Here is a 19949-nt window from a genome sequence, read left to right on the forward strand (position 1 = left end):
TCATATATATTAAATACAGAAGCTACTTCATTTAAAACTTATAAAGATAATTTATAATACTTTCTGGTTTATTCACGTCCCCCAAGCACATTCTGAGTACAACAGCAACTACTAAAATAAGCAATTCCCTTGTAAGGGACTGAAAATTTACTTCCTGATGAAAGAAACCCCCTTTTCGATGCTTCCTGCCAACTCTTTTTTCGCCTTCTCTAAACCGACCCTGTTGATGAATAAGGCAATAGCATTTGTAAGAGCAAACGAAGTTGTTGTTTTGCTGTTCTATTCTATTTTGCAGAAACCAAAATGTGGAGTAGTTGTATGTCTAAGCATCATATACCTCTCATACTCATTCAGAGGCCCAAGTTGGTAGACTTCCTCAGCTCCATTACGGCCAAGCCGTACCTTGGTTGCAAAGAAAGGAAGTTCTGTAACCTGTCATAGACGCCAAACATTACAATTGGTTGTTAATAAGTTCCGAACTCCACAAAAAAGAAAGGAAGAACACAGTACCTGAGATGCAACAAAAGAGCATTCCACAACACCAGCATCTCCTCTCAAGCCACGAAGGCATGCATCCGCAAACTTGACAGCTGCATATGCCTGTAAGTATGTTGAAGTCAGATTTCTTGTATAATCCCAAATGATTGATTTCTGTACTTAGAAATTGTGCTAATTTGAAATGACTTACCATTGATAATGTTGCCGAGCCAGCCCCAGCCTTTGCCTGCAATTTTGTGAATAATAAGTTAATTGAATTGTGTATGGTTTTTGTCACAAAAATACATACAGAAGCAATAAGAAGCAGACCAGTTATTAGTACAGGGAGTATTGAAGACTAGTACAGATGTAACAGATGAGTAAGAGGCTGCCATTATTTTGTCCTTGAGCAGAAGCAATCTAACAGTAGTAGCTCCGGGAACAGAGATAAAATAAAACAGAATTCTTTTTCTTGAATTCATGTAATTCTATCTGTGGCATTACCTCAACAACTTCTGTTCCACCATTTTGAATACGATCAGTCAGGTATTCTGTTTCTTCTCGAGTGAAGGAGCAAGGAGGCTTGACCTGTATAGAGAGAAACGTTATTAGAATCTTGATCACTTTTACTGTACTGCAGCCAGTTTACCATTTCTAGACAACAAAACAAGCTGAAAATGCTGAAATTTGTAACCACACTCTGGAATACCTGCGACAGAAGGGGCAAAATGGTCACTCCAGAATGGCCTCCAACAACCGGAACATCAACTTCTCTAGGATCAAGTCCCAGAACTTCAGCCTGCATCAAAGTACGAGTAAGATGACAACGAAAGCCATGAGTGCTGAACTGCTGATGATAGGAAGCTTAACATGCAGAATGTTCATTGAAGGATACTTACAACGAATGTGTTTGCTCTCACGACATCAAGCATTGTAACCCCTAGCAGTCGCTTTGGGTCATAAGTACCAGCTTTCTTGAAAACCTCAGCTGCTATAGGAACTGTAGAGTTCACTGGATTACTGATCAAGTTGACAATTGCTCTAGGGCAGCACCTTGCAATTCCCTCGCAAAGAGTCCTAACTATTCCGGCATTGATCTTGAAAAGATCATCCCTGGTCATTCCAGGCTTCCTTGGAACACCGGCAGGTATGATCACAAGGTCAATACCTGTGAGAGCATTGTCAAGCTGTGCCTGCCCCAAGAACCCGCGCACCTAAATTCCAAGGATAGCAGCTATGGTTAATTTGGAATGGACAAAATCCTTGAGCTATTCTAATCCTAACTCATATCCTCACCCTTCAATAATTACACACACGAGCAGTGTCAGAATTAGGACTAAACTTGAGCACTTTTCCATATGAGCAGCTTAGATGAGATCAAATTACACATGCACCTTAACAATTCATATCTAATCTAACCGTTGATATTAATTCATAACCTAAGCTTCATTTTCATTACAGGAGAATCACAACAGTTGAATAGAGGCATTCTTCAGCGACAAACATGTTCATCAAAAAAGGGATTGAAAATTAGAGTTGATGAAGTTTAAATTTACCACAGCGCCAGTGTCCATGTGACTAATATCAGCTGTCACACCGGGGGCATTGACGACATCATAGAGATGAAGAACTGAGACCAGTGGATTCATTTTCATGAGCATTGCAAGAGGTTGTCCAATGCCTCCAGCAGCACCCAAAATAGCCACTTTAAAACCAGGTGCTCCTCCTTTGGCTCTGCAATCAGCTCTTCTCACAGCAGAACTGCTGTCCTCCATCTTCGAATTTGCATCAAACATTTGACATGAAACAAATTATCACTATCAACTTAATCATAAAATATACTAACTGCTGCTTCATCAATGAATTCAAACAAGTATTTTTCATGAATATGGTAAGTTTAACAATCTAGCTTGGCACGATGAAAAACTCAAGGGAAAAGAAACCTGGAGATTTGAAGGGTAGAGATGAGCTGAGAGCCTTGCAATGCGTTGATTCACTTCCACGCTGGACGCCATTATCTCTTTCTTGTTTCAGACAAGGGAGAGTGTGAGGGTTTGGAGTGTAAAGGAATAACAAGTCACAAGCTTGTGCTACATGTAACGGATGATGAATAATAATGAAATAAATTCAAGATTTTCACGTAGAAAAAAACAAAGAGATAATTGGAAAGAATGATGCATAAATTTTTCCAAATTTTTTATTTGTGTGGAAACTAAAAATTGTTATAAACTCTTATCCTATCCCATTTCAGAATGAGGTGGTTCTCACAATTTGAGCTAGGAACTTACATCTGTCTGAGTTTGATGCAGACTTGTTGGAATGGAGTGATGTGGTGACGTGGCATGGCTCCCCCAAAATATTGGACAATAGGACTGTGGGTTTTTGTTTGAATTTTTGAGTTTCACCCTTCTTAAGTATGAAGTTTCAAGATTAAACTCTTGGGTGTGGATATCATAACATACCTTTAAAGAAAATAGCAAGACCTTTATCAGCTCGGATCTTCAAGCACCCTTGAGGTGCACTGGCGACACCATCGATCTTGTTCAAGAGGTTTGCCAATTCGAGTTGGAGTGTAAAAGAAACAAACTAAACTCGAGTTTTGGGATGTACGTTCAACTCGTAAAACTTGTATTGGATTCTAATTGAATCATGTGATAGGATTGAGTTAGCTAGGCTTGAAAAATCCTTGCTCCGTGGGTCATAAGCTCAATTTATTTAACTTTGACATTCCCTATCCTGTGATAGGATTTAGTACTAACTAATAATAATCATATGACATTTCCTATCATGTAATAATAATCATATGACCATGCGACCCCGCTTTGATTGGGTTCTAAATCTCATTATTTAAAATATATATATATATATATATATATATATATATATATATATATATAGATTTTATCCAGAGCGAGGCATCGCTTTGAAATTTCAGAGTGAGGTTAGGGTTTAGGGACACTTTTTTGTCACATATCCACATCTCGACCGTTCAGTCTTTAGGTACTAATGTATAGATCATCTATGCAAAATTTCAGCTAAATTGATGATCTTTAAGGTATATAACTCACTTAAACCAGTGGACGAATTGAATATGTTCAACCTAAACCGTACTAGCTTTAAGGCAGTTATCAATGCCTTAACGACCATCAATTTGGTTGAAATTTTGCAGAGATGATCTATACATTAGTAGCTAAAAACTGAACGGTCGAGATGTGGAAATGCGACCGAAAAGTGACTCTAAACCCTAACCTCGCTCTGAAATTTCAGAGCGAGACATCGCTCTGGATAGGATCTGTATATATATATATATATATATATATATATATATATATATATTGAAATCCTTAGATTCTATCTATTTGATGACTTGATTACAAACGAAGATTTACTAGAATTACACTAAAAAATGGTCTACTTGACAGCCATCAAAAATTCAAATCAATAGCTCCTGAAAATTCGGAGCTCCGTATACCGAAATCTAGCCTTTCGTGCAGCAGAGCAGCGGGGTCGGGTTCGATCCTGCCTGCAAGAGGACGTCTTGCGGCGTCGTTCTCGTCTGGTACGTGGACAGCGGCGAGGATTTTGATCTGGTGCTAGGTTTGAAAGCAAGGGTGACGTGAGGTCTGGTTTGCGACGTAGGTTGTTGTAATCGGAGGGTATCGAGTTGTAGGACGACGGTGCGTGAGGCAGCGGCAACCTGGTTTTTCTGTGGAGGCGTGAGTGCTTGTCGGGTCTTCGCCGGAGGCTTTGTTAGGATCTCCTCTTCCTTCGATTGCAGGTGAACCCAATCCAAGGAGGTCTCTTTCCGGCAATCTTGATGGGGGAAGGCCGTGGACGGCCACCGGAGCATTGATGGGCGGAGGCCGCCTCTTCTGCAAGGTCAGAACAGGTCGATCTGGGGGTGGGAGACGAAGGGTTTGGGTAGTGGGCTTTTGGGCCTCTATCGATCTGGGCTGCAGATGCAGGCTGGTGAACTAGGCCTAGTTGGTTCAGTTCCCCTTTCCCCCAACACTTGGGTTGGGCTTGGTTTTGAGATTTCTGGGAGGTGGCCTATCCTGCTCTTTACCCTGTATTGTTCCTCGAATGTTGCTGTGGCTGTGTTGAGGGTTGCGATGTACACCATGAAGGTCTTAGGCGTCAAGATGTTCAATCCAGTGGTTCCATTTTAGGGGTGTGTAGGGTTAGGGAGTTTTTTAATTTTTGCATTTTGTTTCTGCAGTTCCTTTAGGATTTTAGTTTTTTTTGGAGTTTCGATCAGCTTTGGATTTTAGTCCTTTTATGCGAGCATTGATTTGTAATATGAGGGGTCTTTGGACCTCTCAAGTTTGACCAAGTGAGGTCGTATGATTTTAATATCAATGGATCAGTCTTCCGTTGCCCTAAAAAAAAAAAGATTTACTAGAATTACAAGCATCGACCTGTAAGGAGAACATGAATAAGCTTCCATTTATGTTATTTACAGCTTGCAAAATCTAACCACTTTACCTAGTTCAACTACAGCTTGAGTAATGGATCACATTAAGAGTATAGGCGACCATCTCATACCACTTTTAATTGGAATAGCTAAATAGATCAACATCAAATTTTGGGTCATTTATAAAACAATGACTAAAATCTAGTCACCTAAGGGTCGGTGGGATACTAGATGGTGAAAGCTCCTTTCATTATATTGTAGTAAAGCTCCATATTCAGCTTTGATAAACAGGGTGAGGGATATGCTTGGCGTCTTACTGGTCGGTAACCAGGGTAGGTCCTAACATTTTGAAGGCCTAGCGAACAATTACAATATAATCTCATACAAAATTGGCAGCTAAATAAACCATATGTGATTTGAACCTAGGTGGTTCCAAAATCCATATAAAGTTGTAACCGCTTAACCAAACTATACGTACCTTTATTAACTTAAGGCTCATATATGAAGTGATTCAGGTATATAAAATTAAAATGGATAAGATGCCCGCCAGAGACTATTGGCCTGATTCGGCTGCCTCAACGTGCAACCCTCAGGGCCGACCCTGTTGGTAGCACAAATGACAGGAGGTGCACACTAAGTAAGTTTATTAACTTTTAGTGGGAGTTGCTAAATAGATTAATATAAAATTTCGGGTCACTTGTAATTTATAAAGCAATGACTAAAATCTAGTCACTTAGAGCAAGTTCACCCGTTGGGTCACCGGATCACCTACTATTCACTGCTTTTTAGTGTATATTTTCATTCTCTGGGTCACGAAATACACTGTGCTCGTGACCCAGGGCACGAAATACACTGTGCAGGTCACCATGGTGACCCAGAACACTGTACCGGGTGACCCAAGGACCGGGTGACCCAAGGCACGAAATACACTGTGCTCGTGACCCAGGGCACGAAATTAACACTAAAAAGTAGTGAATAGTGGGTGACCTGGTGACCCAACGGGTGAACTTGCCCTTAAGGTTCGGGCGGAAAAGAGGGTAAAACGTAGGCTTGGCAGTGAAAGCTCATTTCATTCTCTATCTTTGGCTTTGGTAAAGAGGGTAGGCTTGGTGTCTTACTGGTCGGCAGCATAAATGGCAGGAGGTGGTGAAAGGGCTCAATAACACCGATATGAACTGTTGGTTTTTTTTTTTTTTATCAGATAAACAACTCAAATGCTACAACTAGTTTTTCGTGAGTTCGACTCACAAACTCCCATTTATGAAGGGGAGACTATGCCACTAAACCAAATGGTACTGGGCAACTGTTGGTTTTTTTTTTTTTGAGGTCTAAATATGTACTATTGGTTAAACAAAACCATTTATTTTTACTTATTTAGAAATTTATGGTGTTTGAGTAAAGCATGACAGAAGAAAAAAAGACTTTGTTTCTCCAATAATTTTATTAACAGTTAGTTCAAGTCGTGAGCAAGATTAAGAAACTAACTTAGTGCAACTAGTGCAACTTGAGATAAGAAATTAAAACTGAAAAGGAGAATGCATTCCATATATGTTCCTATTAAATAAATATTCAAATAGGTATTCAATTTTCATTTAGGTTTTTATATTGATCAATCATCTTTGGTCATCCTGTAGAAATATGGATCGACCTCCTACTTACCAAAAAAAAAAAAAAACAAACGTATTTATGCCACTAAATTAAATGATTATGACCAATATGAAAAAAATAACAAATGACCACTCAATGGGGGCAGTCTACAATGGTGTACGCCTCCTTCTTTATCTAATCATTTGACGCTTTCTAGTTCGCACTGAATCCATGGTTGGTCATTGAAAATCTATTATTATTTGCTGGAAACTTTGGGGCCAAAGAAAGTATTTCTTTTATTAAAGTAAATATTCTATATTATAATTGGAGGAGTAATCATGCATTATATACTTTTGTTTCGAAAGCTAATAAGTCTAGATGAATATAATTGGTCGATGCATAAATTAAAATTTAACAGGTTAAGTCCCAGCCGGATTTGAACTTATGAACCATGCATCCGATCATATCTCGGTAGAGGCTGAAAACCTTTGGGTTTTACACCTCGATCATCTTTAGGTACATAAGAGCTCGAGCTCTAAAGTTTGGTCTCCTTTAGGCAAGAAGACTCGAGCTCAATTCTATTCAAGTTGAAACACGATATCCCATAATCTTGATCAAAACTCTTCGCAATTCAGCTCAGGCTAGTCATTGGAGAAATGCATGTGTTCCTTACTTCCTTATAACTTTTTGACTAGAAGATGATGAAGATCTGCACATGAATTTGGTTTCTTAATCAAAAGCTAGGGAAAAGGGAGAAAAAAAGAAAAAGAAAAAAAAAAGTAGGAAACAAGCTTAAAAAATTATCATGTTTTCTTCATCAAATTTAAATAGTGATAAAAGATTTTGAGCGATTGATCCGGCGAAACAACTCACAAAAGAAGTATATAGTATCCAGAAAAACGATCTTACAAGAGTGGAATGCGAGTGGGGTGGTAAGCAAGGCTACATGTAATGAATTATTAGTCCATTAGTGATGTAAAGACCTACGTACCTTTCTGCATGTTTTTCTTTCTCCTTTACAGATACGTGATGACCATGTTTGTACATCCATGCATGTCCCCCTTCCCCACCAGTTAGGCCTGTCTTTGACTCTAAGCTTCATTGGTCTTCTATAGCACATCATTCACTGGATTCATTTCCTTATCTTCCACCTCCTTTCCTCCTTAGTCTTACTCTTACCGACTTCGATCCTCACTGATATGTTTCACGCCTTCTAGTCTTGTACTCCCCCTAGTCAAGGATTCTTCTTTCTTTCCTTTTATTTTTCTTTGGAGGGGGAGAGAATTATCAATTTTCTTCTCATCTTTTACAAATCGTGTTTACCCTGGCGTAAAGAAGAATTTTAAATCTATATTGATAGCGTGATATATGCAACTTAACAGTTCAAACACCATGATTACATACTTAATTGGATGTTCTTATATTTTCTTATATGTCATTGTCGAGTATATAAGATTAATTAATTATTCCTTTATTTTACACAGTCAAATTTAAAGAAACTCTAGCTATGATAGTGGAGAAAATAGAATACCGCAATTATATACTTTTGTATTCTTAATTTTTCTTGTATATCATTGTCGAGTATATGAGATCATTAATTCAGCCATTAATTTAGGCAATCAAAATCATGGGAATCCTATTCACGGAGAAATTTTGCATACCACGGATGTACATGTGAACCAACTTTCTCATAATCACATTAATCAATTGATAGAAATTTTAGCACGTGAAGAAATTGTTTGTGAGACTATGAGAGATGGTGATCGATGCAAGCGATTTCTTTCCCTCCATCTAAGGGAATGGTACGTATACAGCTTCAAAGTAATTTCCAGTATTAAATAGAGCTCGATCTGACCCAGCTGCGAGCTCACATGCAAGATTATAGTACAGGTGGCAGAGAGAAAAAGGTGGCTCCGTCAATCCTGGCGGGCTAGACCACGTTTAAGAAATAAGAAGTCCATGACATTTAAGTACATACAGCATGGTCCAGTGGATTTGCAGTCTGTGCATTTTCAAAATGCGACGATTTTGGAAGCATTATACACCAAAGTCTCACTATGACGCAGCCGACCTTATTCTTTCTCATAATGGACTGTGACTCGACGTGGACGGTGGATCGAGCTGGGAACCTTCAACTGTTTTTATTTTTATTTTTTATTATATACTACAGTGTATGGATTATCTTTTGTTTCATTAGGAGCTAGATAACATTATTAACATATATTGATGATTTGATTTGGGAGTTTTACTACGGATCACTACATGACATTTGAAGCGCATTTATACGTGATTTTAAGAAATACAAAATACATAATTAAATGTTTTCATCGAAGAGAGTAAGAGACTATTTGATGATGAACAAAATCTGTTAAAAATAGAAGTATTTAATATACCATAGATTAATTAATTCTAAAATCTCCATCCTAAAACCTAATATCTTATACCAATAATAAAAAAAAAAACCTAATATCTTATATGAATTTTTCTATTTCATAATATTTTTTCTTCTTGAAATACATTATTTAATAATGAAAATCGGAGATCGTGAAGTCTTTGATTTTTTAACTCGCAATTGTTGCATTATGAAATCTCCAAATCTAAATTGTTCTTGGAGTGCTCGATAAGTAATCACTAAATACTATGAAATGCAAGTATTTTCTAATTTCAAAACACTATGCAATTTTGCAATCTACAAAATCAGAAGTGAGTATCACAATAAAAAAAAAGTGGATCTGTGAGTGAATGAGATGCTCAATTTAAAATTTCCCTAATTGAAACCGTTAAATATTAGAAATGAATTTTGTAGTTTTTTTTTTTTGGTCAAAGTATTTGATATTTGTCTTTGTCATTACTTACCAGATGTTTTTTAGTTTTGTTTTTTTTTTTTTTTTTTTTTTGATCGGGTTAGTTGTTAGTAACTCACACACCCATGCAGTGGTATCCCAGCGCCAGGACGCCTGCACCGACATTGCGGCGAAAGCCTGGCAAAGCCAGACTAATCCACTGCACCGCAGACGCACGAACTCAAAGGGTCCCTCAAATCTGCTAGCCACGGGATGGAGCTGGGATTCGAACGCTAGACCTGGGGGTTCCAGACTAGGCCATTCGACCAACACACCACACCACGTGGTTGATGTTTTTTAGTTGAGTCAAAGGATTTGATATTCGTTGTCATATGTCTTTGTCATTACTTACCAGATGACGGATACGAACTTGGACTAAATCGACTTAATTTATGGAATCCGATCGCTTTATGAATCCCAAGCTTCCAAGCTCTAATCTTTGCGTACCCAAATTCTCTTGCTTCTCCTCTCCTCTATGCACACGTGAACAACTCTCACGAATGTGAACTCATGCAAAAGCCACCTTTGTAATACCACCCTGTTCCATTTCCAAAACTGGCGCCACAACCTTAAGCTTACCCTTCACCGGACGGCAATGTCGTTCCTCCGGCAACGGCTCCCTCCGGTTCTTCTTCTTCTCCTCTCTCTCCTATTCCTCTCCTTACTCTCTCCCTCCACATCAACCGAGCTCGACCAACTCTTGAAGCTCAGAACCTCACTTGAAAGTTCAAACCCAACTCTGTTCAGTTCTTGGAAGCAAGAAAATCCCACGTGCCACTTCACTGGGATTGTCTGCAACTCAAATGGGCTGGTCTCAGAAATCAATCTTGCTCAGCAAAACCTTTCTGGCTCTCTTCCTTTCGACGCAATATGCTCGCTTCCACAACTAGAAAAGCTTTCTTTTGGTTCAAATTTCCTGCACGGAAGTCTCACTGAGGATTTGAAGAAGTGCACTAATTTGCAGGAATTGGATTTGGCTAAGAATTTTTTCACAGGAAAAGTACCTGACTTGGGTTCTTTGAGTCAATTGAGGCTGTTGAGTCTGAATGCTAGTGGGGTGTCTGGACTTTTTCCATGGAAATCACTGGAGAATCTGACCGAGTTGGCTTTTCTGAGCCTTGGTGATAACAGATTCGATGCAAGTCCTATTGCAATGGAGTTGGGAAAGTTTGACAAGCTTTACTGGCTTTACCTCTCAAATTGTAGCATCACAGGTGAAATCCCAGAGGGTATTGGAAACCTGACTCTGCTTGAGAATCTGGAGCTTTCGGATAACCACTTGGTTGGTGACATTCCTCAGAGTATTACAAATCTCAAGAAGCTCAGGCAACTTGAGCTTTATGCTAATTACCTAACTGGGAAAATCCCACTTGGGCTTGGCAACCTCACAAGCCTTAGGAATTTTGATGTTTCAACTAACAAGCTTGAGGGTGATCTCTCTGAGCTCAAATCCTTGACAGGGCTTGAGTCTGTGCAGCTTTATGAGAATCAATTAGTTGGTGAAGTTCCAGAGGAGTTTGGAGAGTTCAAGAACCTTTATCAGCTCTCACTTTACAAGAACAAGCTCACTGGCCCTCTTCCTCAGAAGCTTGGTTCTTGGTCTGGCATGGAGTACATTGATGTTTCAGAGAACTATTTGACTGGCCCTATACCCCCTGACATGTGCAAAAATGAGAAACTGATTGATTTTCTGCTGCTGCAGAACAATTTCACAGGTGGGATTCCTGAGTCCTATGCAAATTGCAAGTCTTTAGTTCGGTTACGTGTGAATAACAATTCGCTTTCGGGTACTGTCCCTGTTGGAATTTGGAGCTTGCCAAGTGTTGTAGTTATGGATCTTTCTATGAATCAGTTTGAAGGTCCTCTGACTTCAGATGTTGGTAAGGCAAATTCTCTGTCATTATTACTCTTAGCTAATAATAAATTTTCGGGTGAATTGCCTGCTGCTTTGTCTGAAGCTACCTCATTGGTAACGATTCAGCTTAGTATGAACCAATTTGAGGGTCAAATCCCAGAAACAATTGGGAACTTGAAGAAATTAGGCAGTTTTCATTTAGAACAAAATTTGTTGTCTGGTGCTATACCGGAATCAATAGGCTCATGTGTTAGGATTTCTGAAATCAACCTTGCCCATAACAATCTTTCTGGCCAAATCCCTCCAAGTCTTGGATCATTGCCTAACTTAAACTCCTTGAACTTATCTGGAAACCAACTTTCAAATGAAGTTCCTACTACTTTGTCATCCCTCAAACTCAGCCTTCTTGATCTTACAAACAACCAGTTGATTGGCCGCGTGCCTGAGTCGCTATCCATTGCAGCTTTTAATGAAAGCTTTGATGGAAATCCTGGTTTGTGCAGCCAGACCTTGAAGAATTTGCGGTCTTGTTCTTCAAATTCGGGCTCTCGTAGCCACCCACGGATATTTTTGTCTTCTTTTATTGCTGGAGTACTTGTTCTGCTTATTTTGCTTGGTGTGTTCTTGCTTTGGAAGCTAAGGAGGAGCAGTCTTGATCAACCATTGAAGAGTAATTCATGGACTATGAAGCAGTACCATGTGCTAACCTTCACAGAGAATGAAATCCTAGATTCAATCAAAGCTGAAAATTTGATTGGCAAAGGAGGGTCAGGAAATGTATACAAAGTACAACTGAGAGATGGGAAAGCACTTGCTGTGAAGCACATTTGGACCTCACCAGACTCCGGCCACCAGAAAACTTATCGAAGCACCACTTCCATTTTAAAGAAGTCGAAATCCAGCTCATCGGAGTATGATGCCGAGGTGGCCACACTGAGCTCTTTGAGGCATGTCAATGTGGTGAAGCTATACTGCAGCATAAGTAGTGAGGACAGCAATCTGCTAGTTTACGAGTACTTTCCCAATGGGAGCTTATGGGATCAGCTGCACATGAATCAGAAGGTCAAGATGGGATGGGAAGTGAGGTATGAGATTGCTTTGGGGGCTGCAAGAGGATTGGAGTATCTTCACCATGGTAGTCACAGACCAGTTATACACAGAGATGTGAAGTCTAGTAATATTCTGCTAGATGCAGATTGGAAGCCTAAAATTGCTGATTTTGGGCTTGCCAAGATTGTGCAGGCTGGTGGTGAAATGACTCATGTCATTGCTGGAACACTTGGCTACATAGCTCCTGGTAAATTCTAATTCTATTAGTATCTTTATTCTTATTTAAATTTGTGGTTTAGAACTTTAGATTATTAGTCTCGCAACATAACATGTCAAATCAGCTAATGATTTTAGTTTATGAGACTGAAATGTGACTGAATTTCTTGATGTTTTGGTGGTTCAGAGTATGCATATACCTACAAGGTAAATGAGAAGAGTGATGTGTATAGCTTTGGGGTGGTCTTGATGGAATTGGTGACAGGAAGGAAGCCGGTGGAGACTGAGTTTGGAGAGAACAAGGACATAGTGAGCTGGGTCTGCAGCAAAATGCAGTGCAGAGAGAGTGAGCTTGAGTTGGTGGACTCGAGCATTGACGATGCGCTACAAGAAGATGCCCTCAACTTTTTGAGCATTGCAATTCGCTGCACCGCTAGGGTTCCGGTTCTAAGACCATCGATGAGAATGGTGGTTCAAATGCTGGAAGAGGCACAACCTTGTCAGCTCACCAGCATAAGCATTACCAAGGAAGGTGAAAACAACCCGAAAATGGCGCAAAATTACCACTACTGAATGTAGAGTAGTTGCAGTTGGTGGTCTGTGGCGTTTTGCTTTGAGGTATAGAGTCAGATTGGTCACCAAGACAGAAAGAAAGCTAATTAGTTTGTGAACTGCAAGAGCTTCCTAGCTAGGAAAGAAGCTCCCAACTACAAAGTTTGGGAGCAGCTGTATCATTTAGATGTAAGCAGATATGTATAGTTTTTGTTTTTGCTGCTCATTGAGAGGGGTAGAGTCTGTAATATATAATTGCATAATGCAACCATTTCTATTAGAAAAACATCCACATGGTTGATTGGCTGTATGAATAAAATGCCTTTCAGCTTAACACTTCCATGTGTCATCACATGAATAGCATCTGGGCTAATCCTGTATCATAGCTAAATACAAGTACTTATCATAGTTGGTATAGCTCTTATTCTGGGAATCTGGGATAATGAGTATCAGAAAAGGCTCACAAAGCCAAGAAAGTAGATGAAAACATGAAGTGGTGACTATCACAGTTAGGCACTAAAGTTGAGAAAAAGATATCGCCTATCAAATGCACAGCTTTTTGAAGAAAGGGATAGGAAGGCAAAAAGAAAGTATCGATTATGAGTTAGTCAACATTAGTCATCTTAACCACTTTCAATTGGTTTTAAAATATAATCAAAAGGTTTTGATATCTCGATCACTAAGCTTTAGACATAAACTTGATTATGAACTTCTGCTGTTTTATAAAGATAGGTTTATAGTGGACGGTCCAGATTCGCAAACTAATCATGTCATTCATACTAAATAAAATAAGTTACGGTTTGAATGATAATGACATTTCAGCTGAAATCTACATATTCAAATTTGTCTATATCATTCATACTGTATAAAATAAGTTACGGTCCGAATAACAATAGCATTTCAGTCAAATTTCAACAATTGAGAATTACAACAACTAATCAGTCTTGCGTGAGTTGAACTCAAGACTTCTCATTTATGAAATGAAGACTTATCCCTCCAAACCAGATAATACTGGGCAATTCGAATTATTTTTTGTTATTTAGTTTTGAATTCCATCATATCTTTTTTTTTTTTTTTTTTTTTCATCGGAGGTGAGATAGAAAAACACCTCGGTTACATTAGCGAGTCAGTAACACACTCACTCGGTCAGTATTCGAATCGAGGTCCATTAGGGTATCTCAGCAAAACCAGATTAATCTCTTGCCGCAGGCGCACGAACTCGAAGACTTCTTAAACTGGTCGGCCACAAACTAGTGAGAATTAGCACCCGAACACTAAACAGACATAAAAATTTCATATTAAACTGCTGGACCAACCTTATCACATCAAGTACTTAATTCCATCTTATCCTTGTGTCATTTCCCTTCTATATTGATTAGATTCCTTTTTGTATTCTTATTCTAATTCCATGACTTTTTTTTTTATTTTTTTATTGTTAGGATCATGAAATTACCTTTCTAATCTGGACTGAGGATTGCTTATAACCAAAGCTACTACCAAAAGCAATGACTAGGTTAGTGACCTTGGGAGCAAATTCCTTTTCTTCCGCACCCTCGCTTCCCTTAATCTCCAACACCTCCTCCCATTTTCAACTCCCTTCTTCCTTCTCCTTCTCCTTCTCCTCCAAGCTCACTGCTTCAGGTCCATCTCTCTCCTCTCTCTTTCTCTCTCTCTCTCTAGAATGCGAATTTGATAGGAACTAACTGCTTCTTTGTTATTGCAGGGAAGCGTGATTTGGTTCTACGTGGTTGCAAGACGGAGACGAAGCTACGAGATTCCATGGAATCGGAGAAGGAATTGCCGGAATTCAATAGAGAGCTGTATCCGAGCATAGAGCCTTACAGCTCCGGCTTTCTCAAGGTTTCGGATATTCACTCAATTTATTGGGAGCAGTCCGGAAATCCCAACGGCCATGTCAGTAGCTTTTCAAATTCTCCTTCAGTTTTTTTTTTCTTTTTTTCTGAATTCTCAATCTTGTTTATTTAGTGTTGAAATCTTCGATTTCGAAATTGTTGAATTCCAAGTCCTCTTTAGTTGGAGAATTTGCTGAAATTGTGGATTCGAGACGCAGGCTACTGTAAAATCTATAAATTGCTGTCAATGTAGGTTTGCATATGAGGCGTAACAATAGTAGATTAGATAGAAGTGCTGATCATAATGTCGAGTTGCGACATTTCTGGTGTTTGTGGCAATTTTTTACTGATTAAACTGTAGGATGGTTGATACAGGTGGGTGAGAGTGTGGATAGGGTGGGATTAGAGTGATAAAATGTTAAGAAATTGAACGCGATTAGTGTGGTTGGAACTGTAGAGGAACTGAATTTTAAAAGAAGAGACAGGAAAGGGTAGAGGAGGTACCAAGCCTTCAACAACGCTTTATTTATCTAAAAGGCTTTAGTTTGAGAGCTGGACGATGGGCTTAGAAGAGGGTACTTCTTTCTTACAAGATGTGGCTGTTGGCTACTCTTTATATTTTTTCCCTCTGCGAAAGGAACTTGATTTTGTCAAGTATAGAGCAATTATAGAGTCATCTAGTTCACTGTGTGTTAAGGAGATTGAAAATGTGAGTTTAATTTTGTACAGTTTGTCAACTCAGCTTTAGTTTAGAGTTAGAACCGGCAGTCTCTTCTGCACTCTTAGGAGTGGAAGAACTCACCAAATGGTTGGCAAAAGATGCAGAACCACAGTAAGAATTGTCATCTGAATTGTTGGTAGTAGAAGCGTATTCACCATAAGAGTTGCCAATTGAATTTCCATTGCTTAAGAGCTGGTCCGATGGGATTAGTCCCGGGCATCCAAAGATGTTACTCTATTCTAACCATGCTGTGGCCACTGCATGAATGGTCTACTGTTACTGAGCTTCTACATTAATTGGTATTTGCTCTGACCGTCTCCTGTGGAGGTTAAACCTACCCGTGCCAGGTGAAAAAGGGAAATCAAACAGGATACAGCATTCATATATATATATATATATATATATATATATATATATATATGAATAAATGTTCCCTAGTAAGCATTAGAAACAACATGGATGGCTGTTCTTTAAATGAGATGTGTTGTACAGTGCTCACACTGTAGTTTCAAAAAAATTATGTTGTTTTTATGATGTTATGTTCATTCTTCTTTGTTCTTGTAAATTTTATGTTGCAGCCTGTTATATTTCTTCATGGGGGTCCAGGAGGTGGAACTTCCCCAAATAATCGAAGATTCTTTGATCCTGAGTTTTACAGAATCATCCTATTTGATCAGGTTACTTCTTCAACCTTTATGCTAAGTCATTAGATCCATTTTGACTACCCCTACGATCTCACCAAAAAAACTATATCCTTATCTCCAGCGAGGTTCAGGGAAAAGTACTCCACATGCTTGCTTGGAAGAAAACACCACATGGGACCTCATTACTGACATTGAAAAGCTCAGAGAACACCTGGAAATTCCAGAATGGCAGGTTAGCATTTCATTTCTAATTGGGAAAAAAACACTCATGAGTAAATCTAATTACAAATTATTTTCTTTACTGTGATCATTCAGGTTTTTGGTGGGTCTTGGGGGAGTACCCTTGCCCTTGCATATAGCCAATCACACCCTGAGAAGGTGCATAACTTTCTTCATGTACCATTATTTTATTGTTGGGATCTCTGGTATGGGTCACTTATTTCTATAATTTCACTATATGATACATATATTTGACTATACCTGTCACACTGTTTTAAGGTTACTGGCATGGTCCTGAGAGGGATTTTTCTCTTAAGAAAGAAAGAGATTGATTGGTTTTATGAGGGTGGTGCTGCTGCCATATACCCTGATGGTATGTTACAATTTATTGTCTCTTGACACATACCATATGCCTTCATGATTGCTGTTGGAAATTAGTAAAAGGGAATTTGAATGTACTTTTCATTGTTACTGAAGTTCAAGCAATCCCCGTTTTACAATCTCTGACTCCTTTCCTTTTTATATATCGAAGTCACTAAAGGAAAGAAAATTGTCTAAATGTTAAAAAATGAAAGAAATAGTGTGGATTGTTAAGTGATGGATGTGGATATCAATCCCCTTTTGTTTAACATATAAGAAGTGTAATTTTGGATTTTTCAAGTCTTGTTGTTGTTCTCTTAGTTCAACGCTGGATTTCAAAAGTTGGCAAAACTATTAAATGACTGCTTGGAATCATAAGCAAAAAAGAAATTTCGTTTTTCTAGTAAAACTACTTGAGAATCTATGCAACCCCAAAATAGACATATATGATTAGTGTTTGAAAGGGCTGAAACTTATGCTATTTTTTAAATATCCAGCTTGGGAGCAGTTTCGTGATCTGATTCCGGAAAATGAGCGGGGAAGTTTTCTTGATGCTTATAGGAAGAGATTAAATTCCGATGATAAGGAAATACAAGTAAGGCTTGCCTGGTTTGGACCATATGCTATTTCTGTATCATCAACATTTTTCTTAACTTCGCTGTGTGAATGAAATGTATGGCTGACATGTCATGCTCTACTTGTGCATATATGAGTATGAATCTTGCCAGGAATTGAAAAGTTTAATAATGTTAGATAGGAAATGATAATGACAAAAGTGTCCTCAATGTGAACTTCAATGCATAAAATACTAGTAGTTGAAAACCATACCAAAGTTAGAACCTGGACCCTGAGTATGTGAACAGTTAACGTCACAATGGAATCTCTATCTGATAAAAATGAATGATGAGTGGAAATGTTGTTATATTTGTTGGAAATCTTCTCTTGTACACCTCTTCCTCTTGTATGCTTACCAGGTTGTTAGTGCACCTTCGCATCCCTTTAAAGGACCTTTTAACGGAATGTTAATATTGGTTTCACAGTTGCACACATCGCCTTCACAGTTTCCAGAAACCAGCATCCTCTTGTATATCTAGCCGGTGGTCCTTGGCATGCTATTGTTGAATCTATTTTCGTACAAAAGTATTGACTACAAAAGGAGATAGATGCTATTAATAGTTTCCAGATAATAGTTTCTCATAAAGTTTCCATTTATAAGAAAAGAAAATAGATAAATTTAATGGCTGCTTCATGCATGGGTGGTGGACTGGCAGTTGTTGGTGTTCCATTGGTATCTAGTCATTTGAGAGAAAACAAGAAGTCCTGCCATGTGTTATTCTCCTAATTTGTTTCGTTTTGTTTTGTGTTGCATGTTTTTGTTTTTGTTTAACAAATTGTCCTAATTTGGTTGATCTGTGATTTTGGATTGGTTCTATAATCTATAACTATTATATGATGTTTTAACTCTTTCTGAATTTCTTAGTTTGCAGCTGCTAGAGCATGGACAATGTGGGAAATGATGACTGCACATCTCCTTCCAAATGACGAGAACATCAAGAGGGGGGAAGACGATATTTTTGCATTGGTAGGTTGATTTACTAATGATTACATTGGTACTTGCATAGTTGATTCACTGATAGTTAAAAGTCCTATGAAATTGACAAGAATTTGCTTTGCTGCATGCAGGCATTTGCCAGGATTGAAAATCATTACTTTGTGAACAGAGGATTCTTTCCTTCAGATGCATACCTGTTAGATAACGTCGAAAAGATAAGGCATATAAAAACTACAATCGTACAGGTATATGTTTTGTTTTCACTCCATACATGATGACAAGCCCTTGTCGTTTGAATAGAAACATTTAACATTTGCAGACTATGGGGTTGATATTTGGTAGCATAATGATGTATTGCAGTTGCCGTGCTTCTGTAGTTTTTTTTTTTTATTGACAGTGGTAGTTACAAATGAATGAATGATTCAGTAGCATATTCTAGTCATTGCTATAGACGAGTAGATTAGATCCATATAATCTTATACACAACTTATATGCATCATATGAAGTGTAATATCTATATAAACAATAAAGAAGGCAAGTAACTGAGATTTGGCACAACAGCAAACTTGATCTTTTACTTGTATATATGCAATCAACAGCTGTTGCACATTTAGTAAACTTAAAGTACTTCTGATCATATATGCTTATGTATCCTCCTTGAAGTTTGATTGTTAACCTAGGAGCATTCGATGCTGGAGTTGACAAATAACAAATTTATAATGATTGATTTTGCAGGGACGATATGATGTTTGCTGTCCCATGATGTCGGCGTGGGATCTCCATAAAGCATGGCCAGAAGCTGATCTCAAGGTAAGGGAGTAGGTCAATTTTATTGCTGTAAAGTTACAAATATAATACAGAACACACTGGTGTGGGGCATGTATGCATATATAAACTTCCCTCTTGCATGGCTAAACTTATTTAACTTGCGAGCAAAACATGTACTGCAATTGTATGTCAAATAGGGTTGCTGAGGTCTGATAATGTGTAGGAGCTATTCATGCCCAACTGTTTAGAATGCAGAATGTCTTGCATCCTGTGCATTTTCAACCGCTTACACATTACCTCTTATGTTTGACAATATTACTGAATCATTTTGCTCTTAACAGGTAATTCAAGATGCAGGACATTCTGCTAATGAACCAGGAATAGCTGCAGAGCTCGTGGCGGCAAATGAGAAGCTGAAACACATAAAAATTGGAGCATAGGAAGACAGACTAGAATGGATATCAGAGAATAAAGTGACTATCTTCTCTTGTGGTACTGTCAGATAATGTGAAAGCATGTTTCACTATGAGTCCTGATTTCAAGAAGAAATCAAGTTGCGAAAAGTTATAGCACAAGTTCAATGCATGTAGATTGTTTCTAGTTTATGGTGTGCAGTCCATGAGGGTTCGGCCACCCAATACAGCCCCAAACCCTTGTCTCTGCAGTTTTAATGCAATTTGGTTTGATTGTTATGCTGATGAGCTTTAAGTTGGCTTCAAAACAGAATAATTCACAATGTCTCTTCTTATTGTCTTCAAAAGCAGGGAGGCAAATAGATTTAGACCCAGACATCAAACTCTTAACAAGAACAAGATGTGAGAAAAGTCTCCATTTTCTG

At 38.5% G+C, this 19949-nt stretch overlaps 3 protein-coding genes across 3 annotated transcripts; 2 read left to right on the plus strand and 1 right to left on the minus strand.

Moving 5' to 3' along the window:
* Positions 1-26: 26 nt before the first annotated feature.
* On the minus strand, positions 27-2648 carry LOC133736211 (malate dehydrogenase, glyoxysomal). Its single transcript, XM_062163657.1, has 9 exons — positions 2421-2648; positions 2034-2252; positions 1377-1691; positions 1187-1276; positions 982-1065; positions 689-724; positions 511-600; positions 338-432; positions 27-220 (listed from the first exon to the last, which is right to left on the minus strand). The coding sequence occupies exons 1-9, from the start codon at positions 2490-2492 to the stop codon at positions 148-150; spliced, it is 1074 nt and encodes a 357-aa protein (XP_062019641.1). The 5' UTR covers positions 2493-2648; the 3' UTR covers positions 27-147.
* Positions 2649-9736: 7088 nt separating this feature from the next.
* Positions 9737-13334, plus strand: LOC133735993 (receptor-like protein kinase 7). The gene is made up of 2 exons (XM_062163428.1): positions 9737-12473; positions 12630-13334. Exons 1-2 carry the CDS (start codon positions 9917-9919, stop codon positions 13013-13015), a joined length of 2943 nt encoding a protein of 980 aa, XP_062019412.1. The 5' UTR covers positions 9737-9916; the 3' UTR covers positions 13016-13334.
* A 1138-nt stretch (positions 13335-14472) lies between these two features.
* LOC133735994 (proline iminopeptidase) lies at positions 14473-19803 on the plus strand. Its single transcript, XM_062163430.1, has 11 exons — positions 14473-14635; positions 14718-14908; positions 16147-16245; positions 16334-16444; positions 16528-16590; positions 16711-16804; positions 17289-17386; positions 18272-18373; positions 18475-18588; positions 19079-19153; positions 19453-19803. The coding sequence occupies exons 1-11, from the start codon at positions 14500-14502 to the stop codon at positions 19549-19551; spliced, it is 1182 nt and encodes a 393-aa protein (XP_062019414.1). The 5' UTR covers positions 14473-14499; the 3' UTR covers positions 19552-19803.
* Positions 19804-19949: the final 146 nt, after the last annotated feature.

Source organism: Rosa rugosa, chromosome 3 (assembly GCF_958449725.1).
Source record: "Rosa rugosa chromosome 3, drRosRugo1.1, whole genome shotgun sequence".
Lineage (NCBI taxonomy): Eukaryota > Viridiplantae > Streptophyta > Magnoliopsida > Rosales > Rosaceae > Rosa > Rosa rugosa.

What these genes read in the sequence shown, in the direction of transcription:
- LOC133736211 (XM_062163657.1), bottom strand. Translation starts at nt 2,492, where the DNA reads ATGGCGTCCAGCGTGGAAGTGAATCAACGCATTGCAAGGCTCTCAGCT. An exon ending in ACATGGACACTGGCGCTGTG is followed by an intron (nt 1,692 to 2,033) that starts GTAAATTTAAAC and finishes CTTGGAATTTAG; the next exon opens with GTGCGCGGGTTCTTGGGGCA. An exon ending in GCTCTTTTGTTGCATCTCAG is followed by an intron (nt 433 to 510) that starts GTACTGTGTTCT and finishes CGTCTATGACAG; the next exon opens with GTTACAGAACTTCCTTTCTT.
- LOC133735993 (XM_062163428.1), top strand. Translation starts at nt 9,917, where the DNA reads ATGTCGTTCCTCCGGCAACGGCTCCCTCCGGTTCTTCTTCTTCTCCTC. An exon ending in ACTTGGCTACATAGCTCCTG is followed by an intron (nt 12,474 to 12,629) that starts GTAAATTCTAAT and finishes TTGGTGGTTCAG; the next exon opens with AGTATGCATATACCTACAAG.
- LOC133735994 (XM_062163430.1), top strand. Translation starts at nt 14,500, where the DNA reads ATGACTAGGTTAGTGACCTTGGGAGCAAATTCCTTTTCTTCCGCACCC. An exon ending in TGCTGCCATATACCCTGATG is followed by an intron (nt 16,805 to 17,288) that starts GTATGTTACAAT and finishes TTAAATATCCAG; the next exon opens with CTTGGGAGCAGTTTCGTGAT. An exon ending in CCGATGATAAGGAAATACAA is followed by an intron (nt 17,387 to 18,271) that starts GTAAGGCTTGCC and finishes TGAATTTCTTAG; the next exon opens with TTTGCAGCTGCTAGAGCATG.